The sequence below is a fragment of the Lepidochelys olivacea genome, assembly GCF_965140295.1.
Source record: "Lepidochelys olivacea isolate rLepOli2 genome assembly, chromosome: 14".
Taxonomy (NCBI): domain Eukaryota; kingdom Metazoa; phylum Chordata; order Testudines; family Cheloniidae; genus Lepidochelys; species Lepidochelys olivacea.
Window position 1 is genome coordinate 7,058,017 of NC_140424.1, and position 23,640 is coordinate 7,081,656.

Below are 23,640 nucleotides of genomic sequence, written 5' to 3' on the forward strand. Positions count from 1 at the left end.
TGCTAAATGTTTTTATTTTTGGAAGTTAAGAAAAAATAAAAGCTATATTTCACCAATCAGGCAGATTGTGCTGGACAGCTTTTCTAACTCCATATCTAAAGATAATATAATAACGGTGAAATTCATGCACAAAGCTTGTAAAATTGGGGATGCAAGGTCCAGGGAAAGGAATCCCATGGCCCCCACTCTGCAAACAAACCGTGGGATGCCAGTCCAGTCCTTCTGTTACCATCATTTCAGCCTATGGGAATAGTGGCTGCAGAACCTCTATGTCATTCACGAGAAAATTCCTGGTCACTAGATCCATGCAAGTATGGCTACCCAGTTCTATTGCCAGTAGCCTTTTGCCACACTTGCATATTCAGAGACACCCTTCCATTGTGTGCAGGCCCCATTGCAGTCTCCCTCTCCCATCTGCATTGCCACACCATAGATATATAGTGTTGTGACTGGTCTTGCACTAGCCCATGGTGGGGTAAATTTCACCGTACTGATTGCTGGCAGAAATTATGGTCAAATTCTGCGACAGGCCTCTTCCAACCTGCTTATTTTTTACCAGTATAATCTTCAAGTGCAATCTAACTGCATGTTTTCACAAAACGGTTATTCACTTTTCACACTGTAATCCAGCAAAGGCTGAAGAGAGCTGTTCCCTTCTGAGGAAGATAATTCTTTGAAAGTCACAAAGAAATAGGTACCATGCTTTAGAATCCAGATACACATTACTAAGTTGGCTGGAAGGAAATTCTCGAGTACTATTTAAAAAAAGAGAGCGAGACAGACAAAGAAAGAAACAATCCCTGGTAGCTGAAGGATTGTTTGGGGCTGATTCTTAGAATGATATCTTTCTGGACTTCAGTGAGAAGGTGTATGCACCATTTTGCAGTGAAAACTGATCTGCAAAATATTAGACCCTAATATCATGGTGAAGAGGATCTCCCAATAAATTCATTGCTAAGATAGTTTGTCGAAAGTATATTACTTTCAACTATATTCATTAATAATTGCACAACGGGATGAAAATAAGATCCCAGCTGTTTCCTGTCACATTGTGCTAAACATGCTAATAGCTGTTGGCTGAAGTTACTAACAAGATTTACTGACCCAAGAGATTTAAATAGATCATGGTGAAAGTCTAAATTACTTCTTTATAACTAACAGACAACATATAGCTGAGTTTGGTGTACTAATTTTGATGGGGGGGGTGTCTATATTTTTAACATTTATTTTAGACCATGGAAAAAGGACTGAAGAGTGGTTTTTTTTTTTGTTTGGTTTGGTTTTTTGTCCCTAAAGATTTGTCTTTTATTTTATTGACTTGAGTTGCTTACCTAGGACCCACCAAAGCTCTGTCTCCTCTATACCCTTAAAAGATTTTTAAAATTACAATTCTTCATCCCTCAGGAGGGCTTTTACTCTGTTGGATGGGACAGCTCCGTTTTATTTGGTGTTGTGCTAGGTTTACTTTAGTCATGAGAAAGCCCTTTTTCTTGTTCATTTCGATGAGCTGATTTAATCTTTGATGTCAACAGAAGCAATTAAAAGCTATATTTGCCACAGATAGATAAAGTAACCTTTGGTTGGCCACACAACAAGTTAAGAAAAACATAAGAGCTGAACCATCCCCACACTCTCCAATATGAAATATAGGAAATGCTGAATTGCATGGCATAAAATGATGCATTGTCATAATGAGTCAAGACAAACGTCACAGGAGATAGACATTTTGTTAGGCTGTGTATGTGAATTATCCAAAACTAAGCCCTTCATCCTATTCCAAACCCAGCAACTCTTTTTCTACCCCATGTGACTGCCCACCTCCGACAGACTACACTTAGCTCTTCAGTATCTAAGTGTTGTTATTACAATGCAGCCCCAATTTGCAAAATCCTGGATATGTGAAACTCACAATTAATCACAGGTTGGTCACCTCCTCCCTGGCTGTAGTGACCGATTTTCTGTTCTTGCAGGGAACAAGCTCTGAGGGAAACAAAGCTGCTGTGCGGTGAAGCTGCTCAGAGTCTCAGTCAGCTTCGGGGAACCCTGCTAGCTCTCTACAATCAGAGGCACCCGATTATCCAGACGCCCAATTTCATTCAGGTTTCAGGTGTCCTCCGACTCTAAAAAGATCTTAATAGAATCTAGGGTCGATTGCAGATGACGATCCCAAATTGCTTGTCTTGGACCTGGGTTGGAGAGTGCCAAATTCTGGGCTACTCAAGGCACTTTTGGACCCAGAGCCAGACCTGATTCACAATGCACTAGAGTACAAACATTCTTCCCTATTTGGTTCACATACTCTCCTATTCCAGGGATAGGAGGTTGGAGTTACTACCTTCATTGTGAAATGCATGCTGAAATGTGGTTCCTACAGATTTAAAGAAACACGACGATATCATTTGACGACACTATTCTTAAGTTTTCGTTAGTAATAAGCATTAACAATTGCATAAATTCAATTCAACGGAAAATAGTAGAGCAAGATCAGACAGTCCTGTTTTTTTGGCAAATATGCACCATGTTGTTCTATGACAGTAAAATAAATTCAGCTACAGAACCTACCCGGCTCTCACAATTTCAATAAAGCATAAGGTGATGGCATAGCCAACCTTTGTGTTTTTCTCTCTTTAGCTAGTAAATCATTTGAGAGTCCAAAACATCTTTTGCCTCTCTGTTTTACTAACCCTTAAGGACCACCAGTTATGATGTACTGCTCAATGCACAATCTAAGCTTTCTGCTCTAAATCAGTTTCTTTCAACCTGCATCCAAGAGACCCTATTACTTCAGCGGCTTATATTTCAATATCTTTCTGTTCTTACCCCAGATCCCCCACCTGGAAAATCCTCTGTTTGTAGTTAAGCACTAAAGGTCTATATAATTCATAACTGCAAAGGAAGAGAAGCTAGGCAAAACTTTAAAAAACAGCCAGCTGCATATGTCAAGAACAGCATTCTTGAGATTACATGAGCTGGATAGGAATAAAAGCTTTTGCTGTCAACACCACAGAATAACAAGGAATGCTGTGGTTAACAAACTCCCTCCACTGCCCCCCCTCCAGCAGGGGGCCTCCATTGTCTCTGTTGGAATGTTCATGATCCCCAATTCCTTAACCCCTCATCCAAAGGACTCTCACTCTGGCAGAGGACTGTTCCCTTCAGCTCACGTCCATGCTGTTCCATAAACTGGCTGGAGAAGTCACTGTTACGTGTAAGGGGGAAGCCTCAGCAGTGCTTCCAACACCCGCTGATCCGGGGAGCAGACAAATAGAAGTCGAAACTAGCTCATCTTCCGCGCTACTGACCAGCACCACTGGTCCAGCCCTACAAACAAACACCATTAATTCCTGGTTTTGTTAATAGCAAAGAATTTCTAAAACATTATCAAGGTAATTACTCTGAAATGCAGTTTGAATAAGATTCTCTGACACCACCACTGGAATTTATTCATGTGTTACAGCTTTACTTTCCATCTTGTGTTACCTGCTGCATAGTGCTTGCCAGTGTGGAACAATTCAATGGTTTAAGCGTTTGAGCTTGCAAAGCACGGAGAGCCCTCAGGCCTCACTGATGTCAGCTGGAGCTGAGGATGTTCAGCAACATGCAGGATCAGGCTCTATATCTGCAGACTGCCTAAAACTTTCTGGCAAGGCCTTTGTAGATAGTAATCAGAAATTACTTCTACAATCACAATTTCCTCGCCTTTAAGGAGCTCGGTTTTTACAAGCAAACATATTGCCTGTTCTTCAAAGCATCACCGTTGGTAAGATTCTGGTTCTTACCTACCTCAAACATTTCACCATTTCTGCTTAAATTCCATGGTCAGTAGAGAAGGTAAAAATTGCTATACTTGTTCTATTTCTCACAAAGGAGACTGATTAAAAAGGAAACAGCGTACGAGGGTAAAAATGTAGTAATATTGAAGGCCAGCTTATGGCTAGTATCTTGTCAATACCAGCCTTTATCAAACATCGGAAATATGAATCTGTACTGCGTTAAACTCCAACCAGGCAGCCCCATCCCCTTGAAGGAAGGCAGACAAACCTTACTAACCTACCACACAACTCTGGGTTCCTACCCTCTTCTAACCACTGGATAGGCTCAGAGGTGTTTCTCCTCACTTCTTTCCTTCTTCTGAACCTAAGCTCATTTCTGCAAGAAATACCATTTCCCCTTTTACTTCCCCTCATTTGACTATTTGCCTTACCATGGAACCTCTAATCTGCTTTCTCTGAAAGAACACAATTCCTTCATTTATTTCTATTCAAGCAATCATCTAAATCACATAAAATAACTTACTTTCCCCACAAAAGGGAAGGTCTCCCTTTGACTCATCATTATTTAACATGCAAGATGCCAGTAACTGACATTTTCAAATACTGTATGTATTTCTTGCATCTGAGCGCAAATGTTGCTACTGTTGGTAAAAATTCTGTCTCCTTTCAACTATTGACACTCATCTCCTATTTCTCTTTTCAGCAGCTCACTTCATTCCAATAGTCTCACTGCCATGGAGTGTACATGCCTTTGTACTTTTCTGGGAGACTGTACTTTTTACCAGAGTTAATACCTGATTATTAACCTCCCCACATATACCATCAGCTTCCCCTTTTCCTTTCCAGAAATGGCACTGTTGGTGCAAGAACCTCCTCCCCTGCAACTTTTGCCATATGAAACAAGTTTCCTGTATCTTTCAACCCCATCGATATACCATCTTCTTTCAAATCCCACCTCTAAGTCTGTTTTCCTGTGCCTAAACTTCACTTTCTTCCCCTTCTGCTCTATAGATATTATGTATAACAGCATAATTTGATAATATTACTATTATCCAATACTTAATTCTGTAATAATTTAACCTGTAAAGTATTTTATGAAACACTGTTATGGAAGATGCTATATAAAATAAGTTTATTATTTGTTCATATACCAAGTTATTTCTTACAATTGTCTGGGGAGTCATTACAAAATTCAGGACCTGACTCATTTTGAGCAGACTCTGACTCATGCTGGGTCTTTGACTGCTGCTGAGAGTCTAGGAAACAATGGATGGCAAGAGTACTGATCAACTGCAATTAGCAAAGAAGTTGCATCTTTTACTTTTAAACACAAAACTCGCCATGGTAATCTATAGCTGTGTCACCTTGAGTTTAGATTACTTCAGCATGCTCTATGTAGGGCTATTCCTTAAGAACATTTGGAAATTCAAGGTTCAGTTTTGACCTATAGAGTTCTAAATAGTTTGTATCTGCCATCTACCCAAGGGACCTCTCCCTTCATAGAGTACCAGGACTACTGCAATCATCTGAGGCACTGACAGGTGAGTCTACACTCTGATCACTAAAGCCTCAATTAGTTTCCCCAGTGACAGCTGATTGAGTAAATAGGGAGGATGTAGCTAATCAGACAGGGAAACAGGGTGAGTTAAAGAATTAACTGGCCCACCATCCGACTATCTTGATAAAAGGGAGGAAAGAAGCACTAGCGGGAGGAGGACAGGATTATGGTGCCCAGACTGAAGGAGATCCCAAGGAAGAGAGATCTCTTTTCCTCCTAGGGCCCGATGAAGAGAAGCTGAAGATCAAAGGGATTAGCTGTTGTGTTGCACTGTACAGGTGCTGGTGGACGGGACTTGAATAAATTATAGAGTTGACACTAAAAAATGAGAGTCTGAGCAAAACCTGGGCAGGCCAAGGATGGGCGGGGGGGATGTGAACCCCGTCAGACTGACCCTTCATACGATCACACAGGAGACAAAAAGATGAGGTGATGAACGAAAAAGCTGAGTCTTCTCTAGATAAAATGCCAAGCACAGTCTCAGCTCTAACTTGCAAAGTCACTGTTCATCTGCATTTGAATGTGGTTTAGGAAAGAACACTGGTAAGTAAATCATTTGGGTATCGTGAAACTGAAACCACTTTTGACAAAAATTCTGGATGTGGCAACGTTGCCTTTGAAAAACTGCCTATATGGGAACTCTGCCATTAAGATGTGCAGTTCACTTACTCTTCTTGGGCATGTTATAGCAACAAGGAAGGCTGTCTTCTGGGACAGAGAACAGGCTGCCAGGGGCTCAAATGGAGACCCTCTTAGGGTACGTCTTCACTACCCACTGGCTAGGCGGATAGTGATCGATCTCTCAGGGATCGATTTATCGCATCTCGTCTAGACACAATAAATCAATCCCCAAATCAACGCTTGTACTCCACCTCGGCAGGAGGAGTAAGTGGAGTCGACGGGGGAGCCGCTGTGGTCGATTTGCCACCGTGAGGACGGCCAGGTAACTCGAACTAAGATATTCAACTTCAGGTACGCGAATAGCGTAGTGGAAGTTGCGTATCTTAGTTCGAAACGCCCCTCCCCCCCCAGTGTAGCCCAGGCCTCAGAAATCTCACTACCATGAAGTTTGAGAAAGATTTTCTTCTCTTGGATGAGAGGATGAAATGCCAAGATCGCTGCTAAGTGGACCCTCAACGAACTGAGTGACATAAAAAATGTCCTGAATGCAGGCTAGCATTGGTTGAATTCTGTGAGCTAGCAACCAAACTGAAAATCACTTCCACTCGGCCAAATGAATGAACCTAGTAGACTGTTTCCTACTATTAAGTAGCACGGGTCGAACAGCTTATGAACATTGTTCCTCCTTGTCATCTAGCCACACAGCACACTTGCTATGCCAAGGACCGTGGTGCTGAGTCAGTAGGTCAGGATAAAGAGGAAGAGATATGGGAGGTCAATCCAACAGATTAAGGAGGCCAGAGAACCAACACTGTCACAGTCAAGGCACTCCATAAGGTGCTGCTTGAGGTGTAAGTCCCTCACCACCTGAACATATGCAGATGGTGCACCTTTCTTTAGTGCGCCCTTTTGCCAGGCACAACGAACACCACATCTGGGAATCACTACTGAGGACAGCAACCCATGCAATGGAAAATGTTTAAACTGTTTAAATGTGGTGATGGCATCATACCAGGATAACTATCGATCATAGCTGACTTCTACTAACTAAAACTAAGGATACTACTAAACTATCTAACTATTAACTATACACAATAAAATTCCAGAAAGACTGAAACAGAGACGCGTTAAGGTAAAATACCACACAGAACGCTACAATCTAGTCCTGGGCAGTGAGAAGGAACCAAGGTGGGTTAGGGGTGCTGCCCTTAAACAGCTAGGGGAGGGGCTATGGGGCCAAAGTGTGTGAGCGCTGACCCCCCCCCCCACAGGTACTGCTAAGCTTTGGTGCACTGGGCATGTGCACATCTGAGTGGGATACACGTCTGCAACCACTTGAAGAACCAACATTTCAGAATGGTGCATAATAGCATTGTCTGCGAACAAATACATTAAGTTGGCATGGCAACTGAATGTGGTAAATATCCAGCAGTCATAAAATTAACCAAGTCAGAATAATAAACATTAAACATGAAAAATTCAATAAATGCTGTTGAATCACAGCTCTCAATGATCACTTCTGTTTTCATTTTGTAATTTGGAATAAAATGAAGCAGCTTTGTTTTGTTAAACAGATTTCACTCCAAATACCTCCAACACAACCCTAACTCATCTCATTTCCCTCTGCCTTTATTTTAATCAATTTGAGAAAATGGTAATTAAAGGCTTGGAAATCTGTACTGGCACTCACCCTGACTCCCCTTAATAATATTCATGAATTGTACATAATTGATTTTCTGTCTGAACAGCATCTCTCTCCTTTAAGGCTCTTTTTGCAACATGATTGATGCTTTTACCCTTGAGGATGATTGCTATGGTTTAAACATCTTCAGAGTTGTACAGTAACCGCTGTACTATAGTGCTCACGTAATTGTGAGCATAAGGTGATCTTTTTAAGTTTTTCTTCCTCCTTCCTGGGGTACAAACTTCGCCCAATGTCCTTCCCACTCCAAAATCTTTGGGAGTCCTTTCAAAATGAAAAAGTAAACGGGAGCAACACTCTGAAATGGTTTCTGAGGTAGGGTTCCCATGGGAGAACTTCTCAGAGGTCAGTCTACTATAAGCTTTTTGTATATTTTGCAGTGTGGCGGTTGCCTTTTTAACTTTTTTTTGAAGAAGTGCAGATATTCAAGCCAGAATGTGACTGGGATATCTACCATAGATATTTACATAGGCCCCAATTCAGCAAAAACACTTAAGCACATGCTTACGTCCACCCATATTTAGCAAAGCATTTAAGCATGTGCTTAACTTGAAGTATATGCTTCATTCTCATTGAAGTCAATGGGATTTGAGCATGTGCTTACATCCCTTGCTGAACTGAGGTCATACAAACGATATAGGGACGGCTGCAATAATGATTCAGCTGCCACCTTTATAGAAGCAGTGCGATACAAGAAACAGAATACTTCTCCAGTAAAGTGAAGGATGCAGATCTTCCCATTAGAAAGCTTGAATGTATAGGACAATGTTGAAACTATGCATTTATCAAAGACAATTAAATGCTGCAACACAGAACAGACAATATGGGAAACTAATCTAAAATCAGAAGTCCACATATTACTGGGAAGCAAGAAACTTAGAGCCCTGTTTTAGGAAGTGGTTCTAGTTATTTCCTACATTGGAATGCTTCCTGGATTTCCCAAGAACTTCTCTAGGGTTGTTTTAACGGTGCAGGCACTCCTATGAGGAAACCTAGTATCTCCAATATTCTGAGTCAAATTCTACTGACCTCTCATTACTTGCCCACCAGGAATAAAATTTTAAAATGTCTCAAGTGGTTGGGAAACTTATATTTGGAATAAATGTTCAATATTTCAACAACACAAAAGGTTAGGCATGAGGTGCCCCAAGGTTGCACACGAGAACTAGTGTTTCTTAATGTATTTCTCTGTGAACTGGAAAATGAGGTGAATGACAAAATTTATAGATGATGCAAAATTTCGATTAGTCAAGATTTAAAGAAGACTGAAAACTTTCAAGGAATTTAATAAAAGTAGAGAAATGGGCAACATGTCAGCAGGTGAGAGACTCAGTGTTGAGAAATGCAAGGTAATGTACACTGGAAAGAATAAACTGAAACATTCAGCCACATTGTTGAGTTCTAAATTAAATGTAACCACTTAGGAAAAAGACAAAGACAGTGCATGACAACCTCTGTTCAGTATGCAGTGGTGGTCAAATGCACAAACAAAATGTTATGGTGCACAAAGACTAGGACAGAAAACAATATGGAAAATATTATAGCACTTTAAACAAATCAATAGCTTACCCTCTACTGGGATATTGCATTCAGTTCTAGTTGCCTTAGTACTTTGCAACTGTAATCATCTTTTTACAGCTTTTTTGTGTGGAATGTGTGTGTAAATATTGTATCTGTCTTGACCAATCTAATAAGGAACAGGTTCATTCTTTGTAAGGAACAAAGGGTAAGCTTAGTGAATTCGTCACTCACTTCTGGAGACTGCAGAGTTATAAGGATGTCCCTACTGAAATAAGACAAACACGGAGCACTAAAATGCCACCCAACAAGCCATAACAAGAACCAGCTTTTCATTTTTAATTAAAAGCACAACAAAGTATTTGTTTCATGTCTCATTCACTTATTTGTTGTTGTTATAGAATCAAAACACAGAATTTTCCCTTTTAATGAAAAACAGAAGCCGTTTAACCCCCACCCACTTCCTCCTATTATTTTTTTTAAAGGAGACATGTAATAGCCCAGAAAACTGCCCTTTGTAATGGTGCCAAGGCAAATTTCAACCCTTTATGCAATGCGGCATCGAGACAAGAATATTTGGTAAGCGTAGGAAGAAAGTTCCAAGTAAGGGCCTTGAATATCTCAACTGCCTAACTGGCTGATCCTAGGCTGTATACCGTTATTGCCCCTTCTCTGAACATGTTTATGGGTAGTCTGGCCAAGGAATGACAATGAAAAATATATCAAGATATCCATGTTACCATTGAGTTTCTTGGGAGAAAGACTAAATTAAAAAATTAAAAGGAAAGACTCAAAAAAACATTGTAAGATGAGCAACCTTGTAAGATTGAACTCATTCAACAAAGTCTCAATTGTTGATTAACTTACTGGGGCTAAGAATCAGCATCTTCCAATGCTAATATATTAACAAGTTGCAGAAGCAGCTCTGGACTTGACGGTGCAAAAGTCAATGGGAATTTGGCTTCTACCTCAGGTCTGAAAATGGGACTTAGGATCCCATTTCAGACATTTCTGAACATTACCCAATGCTTAGAAGAACAAGTACAATTTTGGGGAACTCTTTTACAAGGAAGATATAAAAGAATTAGAAAAGGAATGGAAGTTAAGAGTGGACATTACTGAGGTGTAAAGTAGAAGATAAATACTGAAGGTGAATGCCATAAAAACTGCTAGAAAGGTATAAACTGAAACTAAGAAAGGAACAGGTATTAAGGAAGTTCCTAAAAAACTTTTTATTCAGGAGGACATGTGTGGAATGAACTAACAAAGGCACCAACAGAAACTGCAACTATAAAGATATTAATACGTTAAAAATGAGTGAAAAACATACTGGAAGAAAAAAACAGCTTAGGGTAGAAGACTAGGCAAACAGTTTGACACATCTAGAAGAGATGCTTGAAAACACTATTTAATAGTCGGAGAGGGACCTAGGACTCAAAAGAGCTGGGTTCTGTTCCAGACTCTGCCACTCTCACTATACCACAGTGGTCAAGTCACCATAGGTCTGTGTCTCAATGGACCAGTCCCCCATTTGTAAATAGAACAATAATACTTGCTAATCATTATGAATTTTTTGAGATATTCTGATGATGATTATCCCGAAATGTGACTATGCTAGGAAGTACAGATATGGGAACAGAAAGAATGAGCCATAGGCACTTTGGTACTAAATCAGGATCTGAAACACTGCACATGTGTTTACAAGTCAGTACAGAAAAAGCAATAGAGACAAAGGGAGATTCTACAAACTCATCTCTCCTTACATCAGGTCAGTATTCTTTGTGTGAGCACATGATCAAAGACTGGGATATGTGGATTTGTGCAATCTCTACTACTTCTGTATTTTCCTTCATATTTCAATTTACAACATGGTTCTAATGCAGGCACATCACTTTACATTTCAGTGATAATTTTATGTAACAATTCTGATAACAGTATTAGATTAATTTTCCCAATCTGTACATTACAAATAGTGAGCTTTGCTATGGAGCAGACTGAGGAAAAATGAACATTAGGAATCTCTGATTTCACTGACCATGTCCAGAATAACCTTAGCAATGCTAATCATATGGAATCATTTACGTACAATACTCTAACCAGTGAATGCATAAGATCTGCAATAAACATTATATTTATCCCAAGTATTGTCAAATTATAACTCTCTTAACAGAAGTCATGAAATAACAGGTTATAGTAATACCAGAAACCTCCATTCAAAACAATATTATTGCCTAAAAAGCATAATTTAACAGGTAAAGTAGTTGAAATAACATCTTGAAACAAAGAGCATTGGATAAATATTTGCTCCTGGGGTTCAGACAGTTTAATTCTCTTTTATTAACAAAAACAAAAAAGAAAGCTAGAGGAAAATATGGTAGGATAAGATATGCTTTTCTCTTGCAGCAAGATATTAATGTCAAATGTAGAGTCTGTTTGCCCAAGGAAAGAAATCTAGTAGGACAGTACTGTTTACCTGTTCCTGTGTCTCCAACTCCTTGTGCTGCAGCTTCTTTTCTGTAGATCGTACCTGATTGCAATAATTTTCCATTTCATCTTGTAAAGCCTGAAACAATATCAATCAATACAACACACACATTAAAAATTAGAAGATGGAAGGAAAAAACCCCATATAATTGTGTTCAGTTGGTAGCAAAAGTCATGGGTATTGTATACTCTTCAATCTTAGTTTTCAACACTATCAAGAGAGCCACTGACAAACTTATTCGGCCACCCTGACTCTCACTTAGCGCCTTCCTACACAGGTAGTTCCACTGATTACAACAGGACTACCAATGTAGGAGTAAGGGTAGCAGAACTGAGCTCTCTCATCTATTTACAAGTATTGCTAATGTTCATCAAGTTCCCCTTATTCTTTTATTCGTACAACCTGTGTTTTGTTTGTAATGATTTCATGGTGCACCAGCACTTTGACTTAAGTAAAAAAAAAAAAAAAATCTGCTGTCTCAGGAACCATGTCTTGCATCTGCAGTGGAAATGGATTCAACGTTATCTGAACTGTAAGCTCCTTGAGACAAGGCTTTACCTGCTAGTAAAGCAGACAGCGCATATACAGACAAATGAGAAATACAAATCCAATAAATAATTATTGCTAATAACAATGCTAATTTAACTGATCTTTGTCTCGCTCTTAAATTATCACAATTTTTAATAAAATCAGATGAGACACATTCATTATTTAAAAATTTATTATTTATTTGTATTGCTGGACCTCAGGACCCAACTCTTAGACCAAGACTCCAAAGTGCTAGATGATATAGGAACACACAAAAAGACAGTTCATGTTCTAAGGAGGTTATAATCAAAATATGATAATTCCAACAACTAAACAATTAACAAAAAGGTTTGTTAACGTTATCATTAAATGTTTCAATGCACACTGAATATTTACTTACTAAAGCTTAATTATAGGCACCTGTTTGAACCTGGGCATTGGTACCTCAAGAGTCGACTTGAAGCAAAGTGCACAATGCTTATGCTAGAGAGACACCTTCACAGAGGTGGTGATGGGAGTGGGAGAGAAGCATTTAGGGTTATCTGTAGAAGACTAGGAAATGGGTACACAGCTAGTGTATCAACTGAAAAGTATAGAGCAGGGTCAGGACTGTCTCTGAAAATGGAAATTTAGATCTGACGACACATAATAAATATAATTATATTGACTTTTAAAAATCTAAACAGCATGGACATGCTACTCTAAAGTCTGTAGTAAAAGAGAGATCAGCAAACTTGTGTTCCCTTAATGCATTTTGCAGAGCATGTGGTATGGTATCACATGCTACTCAACACGGAATACCGATAAATAAATGGGAATAATTAAAGGTACTTGCAGTACCAAAGATTTAATAGAAAAAAACTCTCTCTCTTTTCCACAGCACTGAAATACTGTAGTTTCAAATAATTTACAGGATAAAATTGCTATTCAGATAAGATAAGAGGACTACTTATGATAGATCTTGCATTGTTTTGAAGTGATGCCAGGCGTTAACTTTAAAGTATTAAAGCTATAAGACCATTACATATTCTGATGCCAAAAAGTTTAACCAGACCCAGGAATGAACTTTAAGCCTGCCCAGTGGCTTTTACACTATCATTTTTGCTAGATGATGTTGAAAACCAGTCTTTGTAGCCAGTCTTCTGTGCTAAACAGGTCTTGGAGTACAATATATATACATTAATATCCTGAAAAAAATTATTCATGTAAGGTGTGGTTTGTTTTTGTATTTCTGATATGGCAATTTAAAAATAGAGCTATAACTTACGATTTAAAAAAACAAAAAATTATGTCATACTATTACACGAATTTACTGCAAAAAGAAGGGGGTATTTTCATGTACTAGAAAATCAACCGAGACAGGCCATGAACAGGCAATGAACTTAATGAGTATTGTTATTGATTTCAATGGGATTGAGCATATAGAGAAATTTGTTTCCCTTTTCACTAAAATCTGGAATGTCCAATAGCCATATCTGTATTAGCTGTCTGATATCCTACGTACAGGATTCTACCACCATTTTCAATTGAGCAACTAATATCATCCATCTAGCATGTCATGGTGAAAAAGAGAATTAGGGAATTGTTTGTACACTGGAAGGGATCCTCAGCTGTGCTGATGCCACCCACTCACCACATGTATTTCCTTCACTCAGAGCTGCCAACCTTTCTCTAAATGGAAAGTTTCATTCGTTTGGTTTCTGTGGTGTAAAACAGCATGTGTGTGCGTGTGTGCATTGCTTTATTTTATTTTAGTCTTTGAGAAAAATACATCTTTCCATTGGATTCCACTAGGAAAGTCTGGAGCAAATAAATACATCCACCAAGACCGTACTTATAGCAAACACAGCAAAACGTTGGCACCATAGAAGAGAACTTGTAAAGTGCCATCTCATCCATCAATTTCCCCCTTTAGACTTTGTTATTTTTTTTTTAAATGCACACCAATATATTGTGCAGAGGGCATACAGTGAAAAGTGCATGACAATCTGAGGATATGTGGGTTTAACTAGCATACATTTGCTTCTTAAAATGTTGTAAATTCTATTCTACTCTAGATAAAATTACCATTAAACAATTATCCAACATAGAATGTATTGTGTGAGTTTACTGACCATTCCCATTATCTATTGTAACTGTCAGCCCTTAACATGCTTGGGTGTTGGAGAGACATTTAGCTCCTCTGTGAGAGTCCGGTGAATTCATCTATCACTTAAGGTTTTTGAGTGGGGTAGAGTGCGAGCCAACTCCAATACTGGTCACTTCACAGCAGCCATTGTTGTGGAGCAAGGCTGCTCTCTGAATGATTCCGTTAGTTCCCCACATTGCATGGGAAGTGAAGCATCCAGAAGGAAACACCAGATCAAGATAATCAGCATTATTTCAAAGCCCATCCAAAAAAATTTAAAAAGTGTGGGGTTGGAGGAGCGAGATCCTTGCATACCAATATCTCCAGAGAATAAGAATGACAGATAAATAACTTCCTTGTGCAAGATTCTCATTCCTACAGAGTAAGAACCTTGATGGATATCCCCCCAAAAAACGGAGTGTAAAGCTGCATAAAGGGTCAATGAAAAGGACACTTCCAACAGCATAGACAAGGAGGCTTTTATATCTACCCTTACTTTCCTATGCCAAAGGGAGATGTCTCCAACAATGTTACTCTTGGACTATAGTTAATAAGATTTTTGAGACACGAACACTTCAAAATGCAGACTATCGATGCTAGAGACTTGAAGCCGTATCACCTTCTGATTACCTCATTGTTGTGAACTATAAAATGTTTGGTTTGATAACTGGCAAGGCGACTTTTGTTAAAGTATATACTCAGATATATGCTGCTCCCAAATGAGAGTAATGTCCCTCCTCCTCTGATATTTAGTAATTACACTCAAAATTCCTTTGAATGTCTAAAACCTCATATTTAATGAGAACAGCTTGGATGCAATGTCTGCTATTCAGTGCTGCCAAGTTTGTATTGAATTTTGAAGCCAGCCTGACTGAGTCACAAGGAAGTTAAAAAAAAAAAAGGGGGGGGAGGAGGAGGACTATCCAAAGTTTTACTGAGTGTGCGACTCAGAGTAGCTATGAATCCAGGGCTCACAAAGCTCTTCAATCTACCTCGCCTCATGCAGGATGCACTTAAAATGTATTAAACAGTTGACAGCTTATCCTGGGAGCACTGTATAACCTCTCTTTTGGAAAATTAAACACAGGATTAGGGTTCAAAAGTCATTATTCAGCCAAAAATATAGCTGTAGTGCACTCACCCCAGTTACTCAGCAACACAACGAGGGATTTGTTTTATGGAAGTATAAACTTTTATGTTACATCTTCAAAATGCAAAATTCTACCCATGGAATACCGATGCCTACGTTTAATGAAAAAAATCCAGTCTTAAGTTTTGAATCACAAAGGCACTTTCCATTTTTTCCAAATAGAAAACAAAAGCATAACAAATTAGGATTTGTCTGGACACATAAAGTTTGCTGCAAACTCGGGTGTGACTCTACCCCACACTAGCCTGCCATGGACTAACTGTCCATGTGGACTCTGTTGACATGCGTTAACAGTTTGTTAATCAGTTAAACTGTTCAAGGTACAAAATTCATCCCCTTCTCAGCTTTTCTGAGTTGGCTTACATCACTGCTGTAAAGACAGTATTTTTTCAGTTATACTGGCTTTCAAATGTAATGTAAACATGTTTGCTGTTGAAAGTCTACACCATACCTGACCTTGGAAGTGCTTTCTGTTGGCCTGAGAACAAAGAAATGAAATGTTTTGCTTTCCAACCCAGATATCCTACACTTTGAAAAGCACTTAAAAATGTAAATGAGATAATAAGCTCTACTGCAACAATGTGGGTGAACTACAGCTGCGGAAAAAGGCACATATATTAGATTTATTGATAAAAATGGGGAAAAAAAACTATATATTGCAAATGTTTTTGATTGTTAATTAACTGTTCATAAGATGCAAAGAACACGCTAAATTGATAGTCATGGGCCTGATGGAAGAGAGGAGGGACTGTTTTGTGGTTAAGGTGCTGATCTAGGCCTCAGAAGATCAGGGTTTAATTCCTGGCTCTGGCAAGTCGCTCAGTGTCTCCGTAGCTCAGTTCTCCACCAGCTGTAAAATGGGGATATTAACACTGCTTTCACTAATACCTGTGAGACACTCAGATACGATAGGGATATAAGCAGATAGATGGAACGTGAACAGAATATTATGGCTTGGAAAGGCTTTTTTATTTTTAACCCCCACGAACATGGCAGAGCCAGCACAGCTCTGAGCTGGATTACACTGTGGCTTGCATGTCACCAACAAAACTTTTAACTAAATTTTCATTTGGAAGACCAAATCCACTCTTGGTAACTGAGAACCGAGTTTGGAGACAATAGGATTACCAATGTGAAAGTAAGAGCAGCACTTGGCCTACTGGTGGGTGACATTTGAGACCAGAAAAATCCAATGACTTAAATCAGAGGTTGCAATGGTGACAGAATTTGCTGGTTTTTTTAACTTGTAAACCATATAGTTTTGACTTGGAGTCACAGACATAAATATGGATGCCAGTTCTACAAAGTCACTTTTCAGACAGAAACACACAGTGAGGCATTAGTTACAAGGTTTAGTTGGAAAAATAATAAAAAAAAAAGACCCGGAAGGATCAAATGAACAAGCATACAATGATGATACAAGGAGGTTTTGGTTTTTTTTTCTTCATTTTTAATACATGAAAAAATGTTCTGCTCGTACTTTAACTATAGGAAATAGTTAAAGAGAAAAAACTGTGCATAAAAACACAGTCTTGGAAGAACTGAACAGGCAGAAACCAAAACTGTTTTGACCTATTTTTGCATAATGCAAACTATTGGGGATTTAACTGCTGCAAAACTATTGTATTTTCTTCAGAAACCTTCAACGAAAATTATTTCCTCCTTTATGTACGTTACTGAGCACACAGGCCTTCTTCTTGCTCCAACTAAAGTCAATGGCAAAACTCAATGATTTCAGTGGTACAGAATTGGTCACAGTGAACATGGTATGTGCTGTTCCTCCTCTTCAATATAATTAGTTGAATAAATAAGGAGAGAGGCTTGCAGGGAAGGGAAGACTTTTAAAATGTTCTCCATGCAAGACCTGCTGGTATTCTAATCTTGAAGAGCAGGGTGTTAAACTCAAAAGTCATTGTTCATCAAGATCAGATTAAGCCTGGTAGGGGCATATTCTCTTTTTGATATACATGCATAACTCTTATTGGCTGTAATAGCAGCTATGCATGCACATCAAGAAGAGAACAGACCTCAGTTCTTATGATCAGTGTAGAGTAATACTAATAATAGGGGTAATCATAGTTAGTCCTTTTCATCTTCAAAGGGCTTCACGTACATTACCCAATTAATATAATTAGTTAATGAAAGATGCAGTAATAAAGACTACTGTAATTACCTACTGTTGTCTTAATTATCTCACTAACAATGCCCACAGAAGAGTGCTTCTACTTTACACCCTCAAAATCTGTGCCAACAACAATACTGGAGTACAGGCCTCCTTTTGAATATCTTTAATTCAGATTAAAATCATTTATGGCTTTTCTCTCCACTAACGTGTGAAGAAAAGCCTAACTCTGGAAGCTTGTGGAAAATCTATACAAACATGAACACAAACTACACAGCATTTTGTTCCAGAACTACAAATGTACTTGTAAACTATCTAAAACTGTGACAAAATGGCAATGACCCAACCCTGAGCCCTGTCATCTGTATGTAGAGTGGTAGGTCAGGGACAGTCTAAAGATCACACAGGCAAGAATTCATCTTCTAAGTTGGGTGGTTTCTCTATTTATTTATAGAGGCCAACCGCAACTCCTAGTTGAAAAATAGGTCGAGTTTATCATCACAAGTAATCTCAGGTACTCTCCAACTAAACTTCTGCCCCATCTCTCCTTTTAAGTAATTTTAGTCTTTGTTAAAATATTCCCTGATTAAATAAAATTATGTGATTCTGTGGGTGATATTACATTACAGCAGGAGTTATCAGACTTCATTGCACTGCGACCCCCTTCTGACAACAAAAATTACTACATGACCCCAGGAGGGGAGAGTGAAGCCTGAGCCCTGACGCCTCCGGTGGGGAGGCCAAAGCTGAAGCCAGAGCCCCGCTGCCCTGGGTGTGTGTGTGTGTGTGGGGGGAGGCAGACAAAGCCCAAGCCCAAGGGCCTAGGCCCCGAGCGGGGGGCCTGTAGCCTGAGCCCCGCTGCCCAGGGCTGAAGCCTGTGGGCTTCAGCTTTGGCCCCGAGCAGTCAGGCTCAGGCTTTGGTTTCAGCCCCGTGCCCAGGAAAGTCTAATGCCAGCCCTGGCAACCCTATTAAAATGGGGTCGTGACCCACTTTGGGGTCCCGATCCACAGTTTGAGAACTGCTGCATTAAAGGCGGCTGGGCTTATTATTATTAAAAAAAAACTTGGGAAAATGTCATTACAGGGACCACTGCTGTGCTTCTTGGGTCACAAAAGTATAGCATTTTTTTTTAAAGGGACAAGGATTGAGATTTGGGTCAGATTTTCTGCTGGTGCAAAATTGATGCAGCTCCATTGATTTCAATAGAGTTTTTCCCATTTACACCACCAAAGAATTTGGACCTTGGTTTTTCCCCCTATTGTTCTGCATTCCAGTGCATGATCGTTTCAAAACCTCTGTGCTCAATTTCTGTCTTGTTTTTGGTGTAAAGGAAAGGAAATCTTATGGTTTTAACCTAATACATATGTATGCTGTTCACATATGGCAAAATTCCTTTCTGGTGGGAACTTTTTAGTTGTTGTTGCAACACACCATATATCTAAGAAATTCTGCTTTGATGTTGAACTATTGCTACACTACTCATTAGGCTACTGATTCAAAATGAAAGGCAACATTTCTGTGGTCTGTATAAAAATAATAGCTTTGTTTTCACAAACAAAGCTTCCCCCTCACCCTATATCCAGTGGTTAATATTATTGCAACTGAAAAAGAAAAAAAATTCATATTATTCTGCTCTGAAAATAGTTTGTAGGTTTAATCACTTAAGTTATTCTTACAGACCCAGATTTTTAGAAATATTTAGGCTTTGTGGCGCTCAGTGTTGCAATACCTAATTGAGTTAGAAATCTAAACCCCTTTTGAAAATGAGATTTAGGCACCTACATCACTTAGCTGTTGCAACACGACCACAGCAACACCTAAATACCTTTAAGAATCTGAGCCATAGTCTATAAATAAAATTTGAATTACTATTATGTCTATACAGATAGCTCTGATGATTTATTGTACACCAGGGATAAATATTAAAACATCTGAAACAATATTTTACATTTACATAACACCTTTCTTCCATGGTTCTCTCAGCCTTTTATGAGCAATTAAGCCTCATCACCAATGTAAGATAGACAAGGATTACATACCCTTTACAGATAGGGAATTGAGGCATCGGGAGTAACTGACTTTCCCAGGTCCTGCAAGACAGCCGCAGAGCCGTGAATAGACTCCTGGAATCCTGATATCTAATCTCTTGTGCAAACTACTAACTAATACGGCTTCTCACTGATCAGACATCAATCACACCATGGAATGAAAACACAAGTGTTAACCAGTTAATCTATTTTTTTCAAAAATATGCTCTCCATAGTCTTATATGCCTATAAAAGACCCCCAACATATTTTCTCAGTCTCTGCTACCACCATGAAAAACAAATTTCTTTGGTCAAGAATTAGACAGATTTTCAAAAGAGCTCTGGATTCAGCAGCTCCCACTGAGAACAATGGCTAGATTCTGAGCAAATCTGAAAATCTGGCCCCTTTGCTGATGTGCCAACGTGGAAGCGGAGAGTGCTTGGAAATCTGGTCTTAGCTGTGACTCTTGAATGCTTTTTAAAATTAGGCAAGGGCTCTTTTCTGAGCTTGTCAATACTGCTTCTTACATTTGCCCACAGGAATTGCTGTTGTGTAATGCAAGATTCCTCCCCCTCCACTTGATCATACCACTAGTGTGCAGGGAGGGAAAATAATAAGAGCAACGGCGTCCAAGATCATGCTTGTTCTCTGTAGTAGCAGTGAACGGTGAACACCAAACCACCCATGAAAGAGAGAGATTGTTTACTCTAAGTTTTCTTGAATTTCTAAGACCACCCTGTTTTTATGTTTCAAGACTTATATACAAGTCATGGAAAGGAGGAGAAGGGATGTATCAACAATACACTATATACTTTGGCTGTTGCGCAGCTCAGTCCATCCTTCAAATTTCATCTGGGAATCCAAAGCGGTGTCTTCCAGAGTACTCTGAATACTCTTGATCAAGATTTTCAACATTGTTGGTTCTAATGATGCAAACTCATGTACCATCGCATTCTCTCTCTCAGATCCTGGTTTGTGTATTTTCAGCATTTTCTGGAAACTTTTTGGTTTTGCTTGCCCAACTTTTTAGGCCCTGTTTCAGCAAGGTATTTAAGCATGAACCTAATTCTAAACATGCAAGCAGTCCCAGTGAAGTCAACAGGACCACTGGTACTCTTAAAGTTAGGCATGTGCTTTAAGTACCTTGCTAAACTGGGGCCTTAGAGCGTTTCATGCTCAAGGGAATCAGCTTGGAACGTCCAGGGTGAAATAAGGTAAAATACGTCCAGGAAAGGTATGAACTCAAAACAGTAACATAAAACAAGATTTTTTGAGGTGGTGGTGGTGGGGAATGACAGGGAGATTCAAAGAGCAATAATAAACTGGCTTTTACATGTCCTTCTCACTGACCTACAAAAAGCAACAAACAGTGGTATTATCATGTGAAAACACCATTTTGTCTATTACCAGAACGCATTAGAGTTGTCATGATTAAGATATTCGGAATGCTTGTCAGCGATCAGACTCCAGTTACTGCAGTATTTCTACAGGAATATCTTGTTTGTATGCTTTAAAGCAAGTCTTTCCCAAGCTGCATTAGGATCATGGTCAAGAGTACTCTGGGAGAGTTTGGAGGTCAGAGGTCACTGAAAGGAAAGTCAACTACTTAATTTCTTTTCTGCTTTCATTTTGAGGGATGTAGGAGGAAAACACATGGTTTTTCATATATTCTAGATAAAATAGATCTTTTAAACCCAAAGATACCATGACATCCTTAGCATACACTTATGAAGAAAAAGTTCAAAACTTCCAATTTAAACCACTTAGAATGAGAGGATTTACCAAGATTCTGTCGAATGTTCAGCTGACGCATTGTCAAAAACATTTATCACATAACCTTTTGAAGTTTCTTAGCTTCCCTCTAGTTATTAAAGCTTGAATTGCAGAGTTCGTTATTAACCTCAGAGCACACATGCAAAGGTATTTTTTAAAATCAGCCTTTCAGTTTGATTTCAGGACTATTAAACAAAATAAAAGTGTTCCAATCACGCTAAATGTCTAATAAACTATTTTTTATGCTGAATGTGCATAAAGGTAATGTGTGACTGATCCACTAGATAATTTTTTTTTCATTAAAATCATATAAGTAAAGGAAGCTGCAAGGAGTCTGTCATTTTCATAGCAGATTTTCTGTGAAGCCCCGAAGTTAATTGTAAGCTTTTGGTATATGTCAACCTATGCCATAAGCATACCTGGAATATAGCATCATTGGATATATATCAGTGGAACATTACTATTGAGAATGTTCATTAATAACTAACACTATCATGAGATGTTTCAGCACACGTTGGATTTCTCCTAATATAATTCAAAAAGAGCATATATCAGTCTCCTATCAATGGTTCTGAGGTGCTCCTGCCTTATGATAAAGCATATTTATATACCACTTGCTAAACAATTCATTCTTTAGACAGTGGAACCTGATCTTGCAATATATTGAAGATCCTCAACTTCAACTGATTATAATGGAAGTTTGTGGTACTTAGCAGCTTACACATGGCAATCAGCATGTTGCACTGGCCGCAATGTTCTTTACAACCTTCTTTTAAAAAAGTATTCTCTGCTGTAGATTCATGAAGCCCTGATGTTTCAGAAATTTTCAGGAAGCATCTTATGATGTTTTGCTCCTTTTCTAGTCAATATTAAAGGTTCAGGAATTTCTAATCAATGGGCTAATTTGCTTCTTTGTAAGTATAAAATTAAAATGTGGTACTCTGTGGGGCAGATTATTAAACTATCAATTACCACTTTCATTGTCCCTGTAGCCATAGGAGCAGTATTTGTTGGATAAAATAACACTAGGTTCCACTGCACACACAAAAAGATGAAAGTATGAGCTGAATAATGTTTTTACACCTTTCAAAGTAACCTTAATCAACTACATTAAGTTGCAAGGCAAGCGGCTGCTTTTTGAACTGAACAAGAGCTAGCTTGAATCAACTGAGCCTGCACCTTCAATATATGCTCTGGGATGTGAAAGGCAGCAAAGTAATACCTTTTAAAAATTATATCTTTAAGCCAAACCTGCAATAGTTCTTGGCAGCGTAGGATATACAGGAGTTTAACTCAGAAACTCTTTTCTTCAAAGTCTTTAATGAGACCCAGCCCTATTACATTTGTAACCACACTTGATAATGCAATTGCTCCTATTTAAATAAATGGGTGGAAACAGAGCATTCTAAAGTTTAATTTTTTTTAAATCAGGTTGAGATGAAACTCATTTACTTAAAAAGAAAAAGAAAAAATGAAAAAGGTGGCCCTCTGCAGCTGGTCAAATAGATTACTATTATCTAATCTTATTAGCCTGAGGAAAAAGAAAACTTTTTCAAGAATATACTTTAGAGAGCATTGGCCGTCAAAATATTTTTTAAGACATACTAACATATTGATTGGAAGTAAGCTTGTCCCCAAATCTGTCTGATCTAGTTAGTAACACAAAGTTATGGCAGAGATGATTGTCAGCATAAATTATATGGGCAAGTACATCTGCATTTCAAAATCCTTTTTTGGGGGATTTACGTAAAAAAATTAAATGAAGGGGAAAAAAATCTACTACAGATTTTTTAGATTTCTTTCCCAGTATTTCAGCGATATAGAATATTTGCTGCAAAATAAAATAAAAGAAACAAAGAACAAGCCCCCATGAAACGGATACTTTTAAAGGTCCATCTTTACACGGCTTACATCCTAAATATAATTGTGCATAAATTCCAAATTTCCTGTATAATTCCTTTTTTGAAATTTGCCACACCAATGCCAAAAGTATATTTCATTTCTTGACTCTAACCTATCCTTTTTGGGTGAGGTTATTAAGAAGGTTGTAGCAAAGCAAATTTGGTGTCACTGGGGTCCTAATAATGTTTTAAAAGTCTTTGCTGATCTGGCTCTGAGCTGCACAAAAACTGCACTAGTTTCATTAGCTGATCTTCTCCTACTGATGGACAAAACTCTGTGTCCTTGCTTATTTGCTTAGATCCATCAGCAGCTTCTGATACCACTGACCACACAGCTTTGCTGACTTCCTTG

General features: G+C 38.7%; 1 protein-coding gene across 4 annotated transcripts in view; it reads right to left on the reverse strand.

Moving 5' to 3' along the window:
* CEP112 (centrosomal protein 112) overlaps positions 1-23,640 on the reverse strand; it is a 357,759-nt gene that overhangs the window by 64,987 nt on the left and 269,132 nt on the right. For all 4 annotated transcript variants that reach the window (XR_014714068.1, XM_084647481.1, XM_084647480.1 and 1 more), the window contains one exon: positions 11,646-11,735. Coding sequence is in view for 3 of the 4 variants with exons in the window: in XM_084647481.1 (XP_084503607.1) it covers positions 11,646-11,735 (90 nt within the window). In the remaining variant the exon portion in view is untranslated. The remainder of the gene's footprint in view (positions 1-11,645; positions 11,736-23,640) is intronic.